Here is a 14,531-nt window from a genome sequence, read left to right as displayed (position 1 = left end):
GCAGCAGAGTGTGGAAGATGCCCTTGGATTTCTTGGGACAAATGTATAAACAAAGTACTTTTCACTAAAGTGCTATTTAATTTATTTTTCAAGGTTAGTATCCCCATTGAAGTGAAAAGAAATGCTCAGGCACTCTTGGCTCAAGTTTCAAGTTTTCAACCCACACAGGAAGTTTTTGATTTATCTTCGACACTAGGACTTTAAGAAAATTCCATGCTTAGACATTAAGAAACTCCAAAATTACGTTCTGCTGTAAAAAGGTAATTATGGAGAGGTGCTAGAGGTGGGATTTTGTTTGTTATTTTCTCTTTTTAAATATAAATTTAATTCTGGAATCAAGCCTTGGTGTGGGCAGTAATTTCAGCAAAAAGTTCAAGGACACAGAAGAGGAATAGCCATAACCTATTATGGATACATAAACAGAGGTGGGAAAATAAGCAGCTTGCCAAACAGCTACTATGCCTATGAGCCTTTACAAATGAGGATTACAAATTTCTAGTCACTGAAAGATTACCTTCCAGAAAGAAGCTTGCAAAAGAAAATCTCAGGTAGTTCAATATTAGTTTATTAAATCAGCAATTTTTATCACCACTTTCTAAAAATGATTACAAAGCATATTAAAATATATTACAGTATCTGAAAGGAATTTATTGTGTAATAAAAGTGCAACAATAACGAACTTAAAACTTTGCTTCCCTAGTTGGACAAACTGTAGCACACTACACAGATCAAGTCTTCCCTCAAAAATTACAGTGCCTTTGAAGTGGAAACACAGTATTTAACATAAATATTAGAAAAAGTGAGCATGTGAAGTAGAAAACAAAGTTCATACTCATTCTCTCAGTGCTAAGTTTAAACATACCCAGCAAACCATACACTTCAAACTCTCTGCTTAAATTCTAACAATATAAAGATCAACGAAAGTGAGTGCACATAGTGAAGGGAAGGAAGTAGAAAGAATGTAAAGAGGGCACATTTCAAGTACTGAGGAACGAACGACACTGTTGAAAGTCAGCGACCGGATACTGCTGCTTTGAGACCAGGTTCCACACAAATCCATACCATCCCCAAATAACAACAGGGACTCAGCCTGACCTACAAAGTCTTTGTGAACTCACCATTTTCAAGCTGTCACAGCTTTAAAAGGCTCTTGCTATCCTGTAGTGTGGTTATGAGCAGCAGTCCCACATTTTCTGTTCCAATCTACAACAAAAGTCTAATTAAATTCTGTGGGAACAGAACAAGGGTTAAGAATTAAACTGTGTTGCGGAACAGTTGGAGAAGAGGTAAAAGCGGCAGTCTCTACTTTGGTCTATGGCAGCGGACTACAGTAGTGGGCACTGATTTCACAGGATGAGTTGCTGACAGTTTTGAATGGTCTTGCAACAAATGTAATCAAAATCCTAGGCATAAAATGGCCAACTAATCCAACATCTTAGTCCTTTTCAGCAGAGATCAGTAACATCACACCAAACACCAGTAACTACTTCAAGCACAATTTCATAAGAGAAGGTAACCCTGCTCCCTTCTTGTGCTCCTCACACATGAACTCACTAACTCCACAGAACGTTACCCAAACTGTTGCGTGTGGCTAGTTTAACTAACTGAATGGGCTTGCAGGATCTGACAAGCCAGAGAGCCAGCAAGGCAAATGGAGTGGATCCATTTGGAGTGGAGGTATGTGAGGAGGTAGCAAGAAAAGAGATCCTTCCTCTGAGAAACAGCCACCTACTGTATCAGTTTAGCTGTGCAAGAAACTGCTGTTTAAAGTCCCCATGAAATGTACTTTATTCCTATCAACTAAGTACAATACTAGTGCACTGCACCACGTATCTAGAAATGCATTTATGGATGCAGGTCAGCAAGCTGATCCTGAAACAGTTCTATTCCTCCAGATAAACAGAGGAAATCTACCTCTACTCCTGTACTTAACTTTGTGTTTTCCCCTTCCAAGTTCTACATGAAAACAAAGCAGAACATTTCAACCCTTTCTAGACAAAATATTTTAACTTATCAAAATGATGCATTTAAAGTTGTCTCTCCTAAACCCAAGTTGGGACACTCGCATGGAGTCTGTAGAAAAGGCTATGTTCTCCACTTTACTACCAGCAAAGCTAGACAAAGAAAACAAAAGCACTGAAAAACTATCCTGCTCCTCTCACTACTCTACTGCCACGGGATCACACAGCCCCAAGGCATTTGGAGCATCACCCCAGAAGCTACACACAGTGGGAATTAAAACATGGGTCTACCTGAAACCCTGTGCAGCTGAAGAGCAAGGTAAGGCAGACAGAGTCAGATCATCAGCAACTTCCCAGATCCTCTCAGCTTTACCCACACTACAGCAGTCACAGTACTGGAGCTTGCTTGCTTTCTCCTGGTGTCTTTCCTTGCTAAGCTGGTCAGGCTGTTCATTAATGTAGGAATTTGTTACTGACTGCAGACACTACACACAAACAAGCATTCATTATTACTTCTGCAGCCTGCCTTTTTCTTTTAAACAACTCCTACAATGTCTACAGACTACCTTTTGTTCAATCAAAAATAAATTACATAGAAAAACAGTTACTCTGCAGATGTGCAGTCACACAGGTAGACCCATGGTCAAGTTTCACAGTTCTACTGAACTGCCCAGAGATTCACTAAGGCTTATTTGGCTCCTAATTTAGGTCTAATAGAAATAAAGTTGGTATGCTTGAATGGTAAGAGAAAAATCTAAGAATTAAAAAAGGCAAGCAAGTCCTCAAGAACAGTTTATGCCAGGATATCCTTGATACAGGTCAGGAAGCCTGGCAAGGTAGAGGTCTTCTGTCATTACTTAAAATAGCTTCATTGTTTTCACATGGCAGAACCCTGGCAAGGTTCACGGTAATTTCACATCAGATGCAGAAAGATAAGAGGTCTGGAAAGATTTGTACTACTAAGCTTAACTGACAACCTACAAGTGTACAATTTGAAAAAGGAAGCTGAGACTCTTCTGAGGTCACCTACAAATCTGGACACGTAAATGTGACTAAAAACTGGGAGACAATATCCGAACTACTTCCATCTCTGCTCCCACTGCAAGGATACAAACATACTTTTTGGCTTGCTCTCCCTCAGAAGGCACTAATGCCACTACCTACTGAGACCCAAAGAAAAAGTCCTCACAATTACAGTACTTTTGATGTGCAAGGTATTTCATACTACAAATGGAATACAAGTCACTTCTTGCCCACATGCACAGAGCAAAACTGGCTGCCAAGTTTGACTTTAGAAAAGAACTGGCCCTCCCTAAAAGAATGAAGTTCACAGGGCCAAAAATCTAAATTCTTTTAAGATACTGATAAAAATCAGTTGTAAGGAGCTGATGTGTTCAACTTCAATTGTGTTGTTAGAAAAACGAATGTTTATTAAGCATCCATTCCTTTCATAGATTGTTTTCAATAAAGGAATAACATTTGGAGGGACTAGTCTATCATTTATTACAGCCTATGTAAAGACCCCACCTTTCAAATCTGCCACCATAAGGAACCAAATCTCTCTTCTGTGGTTGTCAGCTACTTGTTGGTAAAAGAAAAACTTAAAAACTTTTCTCAAAAACATTATATATAAAAAAAATATTTAGACATAAGTTTATAATTACCTGTAAATAGAAATTATATACTAATGAAAATTTCCCGAGACAATTTGATGTGCTTTGAAGAGGCTGACTTTGAGCAGTGCACCTTTCGTGAACAGAAAATGAGGCTTGATTTCAATGGAAATTTGATTTTTTTTTTTTTTTTTAAGCTTATGAAAACATTCTGCTGTCACTTTGAAGAACTCAGGAATTCATTGTCTGCAGAACAGACAAACTGAAACCTCAAAAGAAACTACATATCCAAGGAAGAAAGGAGATTCAGTTCTTTTAACGTTAATACTGAGTACATAGTGCTGTTTAAAACTGAAACAGCTCTTCAGATAACAAGACACAGTGATGACACACTGGAAGAATCATTTTAATATTTTGCAGTTTTAGCTATAATCAGTGAGGTTTTAAAACAAGTCTGCTCATATTCTGAGCACCTAAAAGACTCTCTCCATTACTGTTCTCTCTTTTTCTACCCCCAAATTAAATTAAAAAAGAACAAAAATAAAATCTCCTTTTACGTCTGCCTTTTCTTGAACTACAGAGATGCTGACATTCACTTTATGTCTAAAGTATGTTTTTAGCACAGAAAATGTTCCTTGCATAGGCAGGTGAATTTAACATTTAAAGCTTCCTTTCACTATTTAAAGTACTTTGGAGAAACTTATGGTTGATAAAAAAATCTAGGTTTGGTGAAGGTCAGTGATTTTTTTATACATGGACTTTTCTGCTTTATGGTTGTACAGGCAGCAAGACATGGAAGCAGGACTACAGAAACATTTTCACCTTATCATCACACATTATGATACATCTATACAAGGCACTTGTGATAAGCGTGTCTCAGTGAAGGTCAGCAGGGACAACTACATGAATGTTTCCCTGCTACTATGCTTCTAATTTCAGTAACTTGCGTGAAATGTGCTGTGAGGTTTAAGGGTCTAAGCCTAATTTCAAATTTTGGTGTTTTTAAACACATTTGTTGAAAAATTTCCAAAATCCTCATTCTTCTTGTATTTTTCACTCTGCTGTCTGCAAAGGTTTCCTGTGAGATGGTGGCACCAGGTGGGAAGGCAGAGTGCCAGGCAGTTCATATCCATCCAGTTTAATCTTGATAAGATGTTTTGCTAATGCAAACTCTTCATCATCCAACATCCCATCGCCATCACAGTCTGCAAGTTTCCAGATCTTTCCCAAGACACTGTTGGGTAGTTTAGAAGTCACCATTTCTTTCTTTGCACTGATCCCAGATATTTTGCCATTGATTGGTGACAGAGTGTAGAAAATCTCATCATAAGCAGGTTTATCTTTGGCAACAACCCATTCATCTTCATCAGCTCCTTCTTTAGCACCTTCTCCATATCCGTGGCCAAAAGGTCCTGCCATGGTGCCATCAAATGCTCCACCATGTACCATCTCTGTGGGCATGTTGCTCTCTTCCTGTCTGATCAGGCTCATCAGGGATGCAATTTTGTTGGCCAGCATGTTATCCACAGCTTCAATTAGCTTTGGTTTCAAAGAGTGAAACTTGGTGAAGTCGCAAGTCTCCAACAGCTCCTGTCAACGACAAGGGTTTCAGTGACAGTAGTTAGAAAAACTTGCAATACATTGAAACAGGCTAAGGAATGGGTTTTAAATGAAAATAATCTGGGTTTTTTTGAAGCAGTTTCTACAACTGAAGCTCCTCTGGAAGGAAAACCAAAGGTGACACATATATACCTAATATATTGGTGAAATACACTAAGACAATTTTGCAACACTGTGTTAGCTGGTCTCCTAAATTACATTTACGATACAATTTTTGAAGTGGCAATGCATAAAAATATGGCCATTGATGAATGTTACCTAACAACTTCCCAGTTGGTGATTTTCTTCCAAAGATCAAAGAAAGCAGGCCCTCAGTTCTGCTAGCACTTATGCAAGTGTTTAAGTTAAAAATAAATCCAAGACTTTGCAGGACTGATCTGATTTTATAGATTAAACTTCTTGTTTGTGGTTAGGTCATGAGAAATGTCTTTTACCAATAAAGAAAAACTGAGTTGGGATAACAGCAGCAGCATTTTTATAGAAGTGCTGCCAGAAGTCATATGGTCCCTGCCAAGTTTTCATCTTGTGCATAAACTCTTACTAACCTCAATGAGATGTTTAACTAAGTGATATGTGCTACTTCAACACAAGCTAAAGCATGTTTTGCACCAGAGTGCTGAAAAATTAAAAATGCTTTAGACAATTATTCAGTGATTTCTACATGCAAAATGAGAAGAGTTACAGTGGAAACTGTTAAAAAGAAAAAAACAACCCAAAACAAAAAACAAAAACAAACAAAACCTCTCTCAAGATGGTGTTAAACTGCTTTGACAAATCACTTCTATCATCTGGGGGAGCTGCTCTAATACATATCAGAACTGTTATGATACAAATCCAAGAAACCTGAAACTCAGGCGAGTGGTTTTGCCCATGCACAGAGAACTCTGGATTTCTTAGAGGAAAACCACCAAACAATAACCATCACTCTGTTCAGGTGGTATTTACACACAGTCACCTGATTTACGGCAACTTATCAGTATCAATTTATGATATGCAATAAGTCTCAGAAAGCAAAGGTCAAACCTGCTATGGGTTTTGGCACAATTTTGTTCCTTGTTACTGAAGTGACTGATCTCTCATGTATAGATCTGCTGCCCTCTGCTGCTGAGGGACATGCACTATTAGTTTTATAAACTTCTGTTCAAATTCTGTTTCAATATCCAAACTGACAAATTATCACCTCTCATTCGCTCATGCCCCATCACCAAACATGACAAGGGAAGAGAAAGTCAATTTCTTCCACACACCTCCCTTTGAAAAGCTAACTCATGAAACTGAGCAATCCTGCCTGCAAAAACCTAGCTGAACTAGATCCATGCTTCATCTATATATCATGCCAACAATTGATTCCCAAGTTAAATATTTTAGTTCATAAAATAAACTTGTGCATCCATATAGGTAGATTATTTGGCCAGTCATCACTCTTCATGATTAGCAGCATAAATTTACCACATAAATTGTCAGAATGGTACAAGTGACAATCTGGACTCCATCACACTTAGGACTAGCCCATGTTCACATCAAACTGCAGGCTCCTGATCTCAGGTTCTTCAGCTTCCAAGCTGAACTATCTTCTAATTCAAAGGCCATTTAAGAAGCGAATGGTTCGAGATCCAAAAGTTGCAAACTGAGGCTTGAAGAATAAATTGAAAAGCACTACTAACACAACATTAGCTGTTATTCCCTAGAATACTGTTTGTTTCTAAACAATTTACCTCAAATCAGAGGACAAAAAAACAGGTGAGAAAGTGACTGAAAGTCAGTAGTATGACAGCATAAAATTCAGAAAAGGAACAAGAGAGAAAAGGTATTTAAAAAACAGAGTACAAATAGAGAGCTTCTATCTCTTCACAGAATACAAGCTCAAAAGGACAGGAAAAAAATGAAGGGCACCATTTTCAGAAGAAACAGGTTTGAAGTTGGCTTTTTCAGGTAACACATCGCCTTTGTTACATGCTGGCAAACAGCATCAGTAAGAACCAAGAAGAGTAGTATAAAAATGAACGTGACTAAGGATATCCTCATCTATGCAAGTATCTGATAGCATTACAAAAGTGATATAAAACCCCACATTTAGGACACAAACCAAGAACCAGCTTAACCAATAAGGGTCCACTGCCCTTTTATTTGCACAAACCCTTTAGCACTATTTGCCACAAGGGACCAAATATTGACTAAGAGGACAGAAGTTCTGATTCCTTATGACAATTTCATAGAGTAGTTTGGGTTGGAAGGGACCTTCAAAGCTCATCTAGTCCAACCCCCCTGCAGTGAGCAGGGACATCTTCAACTAGATCAGGTTGGTCAGAGCCTCATCCAGCCTGGCCTTGAATGTCTCCAGGGATGGAGCATTCACCACCTCTCTGGGCAACCCGTGCCAGTGTTTCACCACCCTCATTGTAAAAAGTTCTTCCTCACATGTAGCCTGAATCTCCTCTTTTTTATTTTAAAACCATTACCCCTTGTCCTGTCGTTAACGGCCCCTGCTAAAAAGTCTGTCTCCATCTTTCTTACAGGCCCTTTTTAAGAACTGGAAGATCACAAGGTCTCCACAGAACCTTCTCTTCTCCAGGCTGAACAACCTCTCAGTTTGTCCTCACAGCAGAGCTGTTCCACTCCTCTGATCATTTTTGTGGCCTCCTCTGGCCCCTCTCCAACAGGTCCATGTCTTTCCTGTGCTGAGGGCTCCAGAGCTGGACACAGGACTCCAGGTGGGGTCTCACCAGAGCAGAGCAGAGGGGCAGAATCACCTCCCTCCACCTGCTGGCCATGCTCCTTTTGATGCAGCCCAAGATATGACTGGCCTTCTGGGCTGCAAGTGTACATTGCTGGCTCATGTCCAGTCTTTCATCCACCAGTACCCCCAGGTCCTTCTCCACAGGGCTGCCCTCAATCCCTTAATCCCCCAGCCTGTATTGATACTGAGAATTGCCCTGGCTCAGGTGCAGGACTTTGCACTTGGCCTTGTTGAACCTCAGGATGTTTGCATGGGCTCACTTCTCAAGCTTGTCAAGGTCTCTCTGGATGGCATCCCATCCCCTCAGGTGTGTCAACTGCACTATTCAGCTTGGTGTCATCCACAAAGTTGCTGAGGGTGCACTTGAATCCACTATGTCATTGACGAAGCTATTAAATAGTACTGGTTCCACTAAGGACCCTGAGGACACCACTTGTCACTGGTCTCCATCCAGACATTGAGCTGTCTCTATAGTCCTGCATCATTGGATGCATGGTGGGCAAGTTATCATATTTTTTTGTTTTCTGCACTGCTTCCCAGTCATGCTAACCCCATAACACACACGTTTGATTGTCACTTCAGCTGCTCTGTTGCTTAAGGCCCTAAACTATAATACTGAGATATTCTGTCCTACCTTTTGCCATTTGGCAATTCTGCTGGAAAGTTAGTATTTTTTTCAGTGGAACTGTAATTATCATCTTACCTGCATTTTCTTGACTTCAGGGAAGTCCCCTGCTGAGATATGGTATTCCCTTTGCAGCTGGATGTAGATCTCAGGTAATCTGCTGATCAGTTCCTTCTTCTTGTTCTCTTTTCCAAATACAGAGGGCATTTCTTTTTTCAGATAGCTGATGATATAAGCATGAACCTAAGAAGAAGCAAAACTGAAATCAATACTACTGTTTATCTACAGTCAACACTAGTATTCTTCACCCACGTCATAAAAAGAAACAGAAATAAATTGTTTCCCGTAGTAAGCTCAAGGATAAGATGTTATCAACGATTGTTTCTGGAACTTCATGTTTACATGAACAGTTATCAAATACTGCTGCTTTCAGCATTCCTTTGTAGGGCAGAAAGAAAGCAAACACATTTAAAAGAAAATACAGAGGTACACTTGCAGTTTAAGAATAGGCATGATACAGCACTTTATCAGTACCAACAGTGAGAGCAAAACTAAGGTCCCAAAACCACATCCTGACACCACATACATGGATCATACACAGACTGCCAGCCATACTGGTCCATCTGTCTCAGAGGCAGAGATTTGTAATTCCATTTGCCTCACCAATTATTGTAGAAAGCAATGGGATAATGCCTCAAGTAATCCAAGTATGCTAAGTGGCAGGGCTATCTAATTGAACTGACACTGTATTCCTATCTATTTACCTCCAGAAAAGTGAGTACCTATTGTTCATATTTATGCAGCCACCAGAGGATGACAGAGCAGCCAGTATATTGTAACAGCAAGTCACGGCTGCCTTGAGAAGCCTTATGGGGAAGAAAGTAGAGTCTTCCCAGCATACAAGGAAATATATTAATTTAGGACGACACACTGATACTTGCAGAGCTCTTTAGGTTTCCCATCTGTTGTGATCAAGATAAAGCAGCACTGACATCAAAACATCCCTCCCTCCCACGTACCCTCCTTCCACCTTTACTGGTGCTGAGACATTCATCTCTTCCCCTGACCACCCTCCCACCAGTTTTCACCACCAAACAGATCTGCACTGCCACAAGGGGGAATGGGCAATCTAGTCCAGGACAGAAACGGTGGGCTGCACTTCTTAGCTGAGGTGAGTTCACTTGTCCATGTCATTGTGTTGACACACATACTGGTGCTGCACACAAGAGGGAAGCGCAAGGGCAGCCTTCTTACACATCTGTCACAACCTGAAGCAATCAAACTGCTTTCCTAAGCTGTGACCACTGAAGTCAAATGACCTCCACAACAGGATAAATCTTTACAGAAATTAGGTCCTTCTTCATTAAAAAAAACATGTAGCTGTTCCCAAAACAGAAGTTACAGACAATTTTCATGCACACAGGAAAGAAAAAACATTAAAAAAATAAGGATGTCTATCAAACCGTTGAGCAGTAAAAAAGTTGAAATTTTGAAGGCTGGAGAAAATTAAAAAAAAAAAAACAAAACAACCCAAACTACCACAAAAAAAAAAGCATCTGTAATAAAAAGTGATTATGTAGATGTAGTGTAAATATTACCTAGCAAAACATGACAGAATGTGCCTTATAGTATTCTGTACAAACCTTACACAATCTGTACAGGGCAAGTGCCCTCCCATTCCTTTCCTTACTTATTTAGGAGGTTTACTGGAAACAGGAAAAAAAGTATGTTTTTAAAGAAAAATAATGTAACCAGTTTTTATTTGCACATCTTAAGATCATGATGTCAACACAACGCCACTTCCTCATATCTAAAAAGATAGGATGCATTTTAATCGCAGATAAATTTAGATTTCTACAGAGTGTGGAAAAAAAACCAACCAACCAACCAACCAAACAGCACAAATAAGCAGGGTTTCTGCATTAACCCATGAAATTTTCTAATAACACAGCTAAGAATATTTCTCCAGAATTACAGAATTGATTCGACAAGGATGTTTCTAAGACAGTTTTAAATAACTGTAAGTAATTGTATGGATCATATGGTTAAAATAATACTTCTAGCAAAACCAGAAATGTATGTTTACAGTTCACAAGCACTAACAGTTTCACATGCGTATGCTAAGTGGTCTAAGGTCTTCCACTATGCACATGTGTTTCTTACAGATAAGAAGAGTTCCCATCTTCAAAATGGGATAGCGAGTCACAGGGCTTAAAAAAAGAAAAAGCCTAATGCCCAAATTTGACAGCAAGCTAACAGTTTACTTTTGGTTACTGTACATGTTTTAGAAGAGATTAAGAATAAAGTCGCTCAGAAATAGGACAAAAAAAAAACCATGGAATGCTGTAAAAAGCAATTTTGGAGCGTCAGTAAATGCAGTCTGGAAGACAGAGACAACACTGGAAAGATTACATTGCTGCTTTCCTGCAGATAAACAGTTTATTCCCTTTCCATAGCTGTCTAGTTAGCATGCCTTATGAATACTGTATTTACCTTCATCAATTTTTATTCTACATTACACAGAAACACCTAAAAACAATCCAATACTTCTCCACTTCCAAAATGACTGTAAGAACAGAAAACAAATAGCTGCCAACAATGTTCACAAAACAGATTGAGGTTATAGCAATTTTTAAAACAATATCATCAGGAACATGATTTTAAATTGAATTTTCAAAAAAACAACTGCTATGGGGTACGCTAAAGGTCAGGCCACAAAAAATTCTTTAATTGTATTATTATATTCAGAAAGTTAATTAAGCCAGTGTAGGAAGTGGTATACATCCCCATACAACTGTCTTTACATCGATGTAAGTGCAAGACCACTTTATATTTGCTCAGAAGTCCAGGAAAATGTGTTCCAAGACAACTGCATTAACAGAGCTTGCATTCTGTTTGAAAACTGCATAGGAAGTGCCAAAATACTTTAAAATCTAAATCTGTGTCTGGGACCACCAGCCTTCTCCCCAAGTTTCCAATTTTCCAAATCACAAATTGTAATTCTTCAATCACCGGTTTTCGTTTTGTTCTTGTTCTTTTCAAAACAACAAGAAGCTTGACAGTGCTTTTAACTATTATTCTAATAGCAGCTGCAGTACTACAATAAAATAAACTCCCTGTAGAATCAGAGAAACAAGCAAAAAGTGTTTCAGATGGCAACCAAAGCTTATTCTAGTAAGGCTGTGAGAAGAAAGGAGAGATAATCTAGCATTAAACAGGCAGTCTGAAGATTAGTGTAAAATATAACCAGAAGGTTTTACAAATAGGTAATTAAAACTTGGTGCTGATTCACAAAGCTTTAAAGTAATATCCACACATTTATCAAAGAACTAGAGATCTAACAAAAAATCAATCAGGTTTTAAACAGCCTACAGACAGTCAGGGTGTTGTCACACCCAGCCTGCCCACACACATAGTTAGTGACAGCAAGTTGCACACAATGCACGTACCCCTCCAGAGGGGAATGGTGACAGGGGTACCTACAGTGGGACACGCAAGTCATGTTCCTGGATGGGTTTTTCTGGATATGACAGCACAGGGTCCGTATCACCCAAGTGTCTCTGATTGGGAATGAGGAAGATATAATCTGCGAGGCTCCAGAGTTTCAACCTCATGCACAAGCACCTCTCCAATGGATAAGTATCTGTGTTTCACCATAAGTGAGGCTTTTAATCAGTCTTGTATTACAGGGTATAACATAAATCCATTTAATCGAAGTGTTGTTGCACAGCAGCTGATTGACAGTATGCATTAAGGCATTAATATGTAAAACAGCACATGTAAAGCTGCATGTGAATAGTTTTGGTTGTGTTTTTTTGTAACCCCCTCCTTTTTTTTTTTTTTTTTTAAAAAAAAAGAAGTGTTCTATATGTACCAGCTACTTAAAAAAAAAAAAAAAAGGTGGTTTATCTCCAAAAAGTAATGTTAAGATTACCTTGTTGCATAGTGAAAAAAAACAACAACAATAACAAAACACTGCCCTACCAGGCAAACAATAGCTTTAATGGCCTAAAAAGCATCAAAACCCTTCTCTAAAGTCAGGGAGGCATCCCAGTACAAGTCTTGATCTCCTCATACTTGCTTCTATACCCTGAATGGCTACCTCTTCCTTGAAAAACTGACAGTTAAAGAAAGGACACATTGAAAGAAGCAGAAGAGACTGCTCATTCCATTAATTTAGCTTTTTTTTCTTACCTTTGCAAGTCTTGCCCTCTTAATGAGATCATTGAGTTTCCGCACAGCGGCCTTCTGCGGGAGACTCTGGATATCCTTGAAAAGATCCTGTGCCTCAGCTTCGAAGAGTCTTCGATTCTCTGTGTTTCGGAGAGGATGGGCCCAGAAGGAGCCTATGTAGACCCGCAGCACTTCTGGAGTGTTGATCACCTTTCCCAGGGACCACATGAGCGCACCATAGACCCTCATCAGCTGCTGTGTGTCCACTTGGTCGGCCTTATTAAGCACCACTCGAATCTTGTCATCCTGGCCCCGGAATGACTTAATAGCTTCTGAAAACTCATCCGATATATCCAGCTTGTGAGCATCAAAAAGGAGGATGATGCGGTCGACCCTCTCAGCAAACCACTGCAGGACTTGGCAGAAGTCGTAGCCTGAGGAAGAATACACTATTACAGTCCTGCTGTTCAGAAAAGTGAGTCTCAGAGAAGGTAGGGCTGGGGACAGAGAACAAGGGGATCACGGCATCTACCTGGGGGAAAAGAGCAGATGGACCACCTGGAGGAGAGTGTCTGTGGACGACGAGGTCAGGACAACTGTATCCTACACTTCCTTACACTGGTCTCTCTATTACTGCTTTTGGTTTTTATCACTGCTTTTCCTTCAACCTTGCCATCCGCTATCTCGCTTTTTTTCGTGTTGCTGCAAGTTAGTGTCTCACACCCATGTTTGCTCAGTTCTGGCTCCAGCAGGACACCCAAGCTAAGCAGCGTTGTGGGGCTCTTATCATAAGCTCTCTTCATCAGCATTAACAGTGGCCACTGTGGTAGCACTGCCTGTCAGTACTGAAAGGGAAAACAGCGCATGTGCAGCACTCCAGCATAGGTTAGCAATCACAAATATTTGGATTTTAAAAACATTTCTGACCTTAATCTCTCCTTGCATTGCAACACTTGCTGTTACTCCTACCACAGCAAATTCAAGAGATCCAATTTACAAGTCATGTGCCTGCACTGCTGATGGCTTTGGGGATGTGACAGATTACAGAATACAACGAGCAGTGACCTTTCTGATCATCTGAAATAAACTCTTTGATGTTCTAAAGGAAAGTCTATTTGTAGCACCTGTCTGAATGCTTTTATAAACGCAGCTGGTAGCCTAATCCACACAACAAACAGTATTCAGGAGTGACACATTTATTCAGAAGTGACACATTTCATCTGCAGAGAGTCACCACTAGTGATGTGGCACTGGGCTTTGCATGGATGTGACTCATCTTGTTTGAGTAAGGAACAGCAAGATGTGAGCTGGGAGCCAACACGCCACCCCTCTGCTTCCTCTCAGAAACAAACCAGAGCTAAAAGACGGCACAGTCAAAATGCAAGGACTGGTGTAAAGTAATCCAATCAGAATCTTCAGTTTTGCCCCAAGCAGCCTATATTTAAATGCCAACAACAAGGAAAGCTCAGTTACCATCAGTGAGGCCTCCAGGTTGTCTTTCGTCATTTTTCAGCTGTGTAAGATAAGCCTTTAAAACCTCCAATCCCCCAGCAAAGAAAGCCACTTAGACTACTCATACCTGAAGCAGTTACACAAACTCTTCATACACCTGGTCCGGATACAGACAAAACACTCTTCATCACTCCTCATCCTCCCTAGCATCTTTGAAACAGCATAAATTAAAAGGGTACAGGGACAGTGTAGTTTCTCAGCATTCCTTAAAAGAATATTGGTTCAGTCAAGTCATTATTTGCTATATTTCAAGTCGTTGGGTCTTTAACAGGGAACCCAAAGGCAAAACA

General features: G+C 39.8%; 1 protein-coding gene across 1 annotated transcript in view; it reads right to left on the bottom strand.

Moving 5' to 3' along the window:
• Positions 1–547: 547 nt before the first annotated feature.
• The window catches only part of EHD4 (EH domain containing 4), a 33,845-nt gene continuing 19,861 nt past the window's right edge, over positions 548–14,531 (bottom strand). Inside the window, exons 4-6 of the mRNA XM_082058498.1 lie at positions 12,751–13,163; positions 8,635–8,799; positions 548–5,164 (exon numbers count right to left, since the gene is read on the bottom strand). Of these exons, the coding sequence (XP_081914624.1) occupies positions 4,628–5,164; positions 8,635–8,799; positions 12,751–13,163 (1,115 nt within the window). The 3' untranslated portion in view covers positions 548–4,627. The remainder of the gene's footprint in view (positions 5,165–8,634; positions 8,800–12,750; positions 13,164–14,531) is intronic.

The sequence above is a fragment of the Streptopelia decaocto genome (genome assembly GCF_964273445.1).
Source record: "Streptopelia decaocto genome assembly, chromosome: 7".
NCBI classification, from domain to species: domain Eukaryota; kingdom Metazoa; phylum Chordata; class Aves; order Columbiformes; family Columbidae; genus Streptopelia; species Streptopelia decaocto.
Note: the sequence above shows the minus strand (reverse complement) of the source record. Positions and strands in the feature narration are given on the sequence as shown.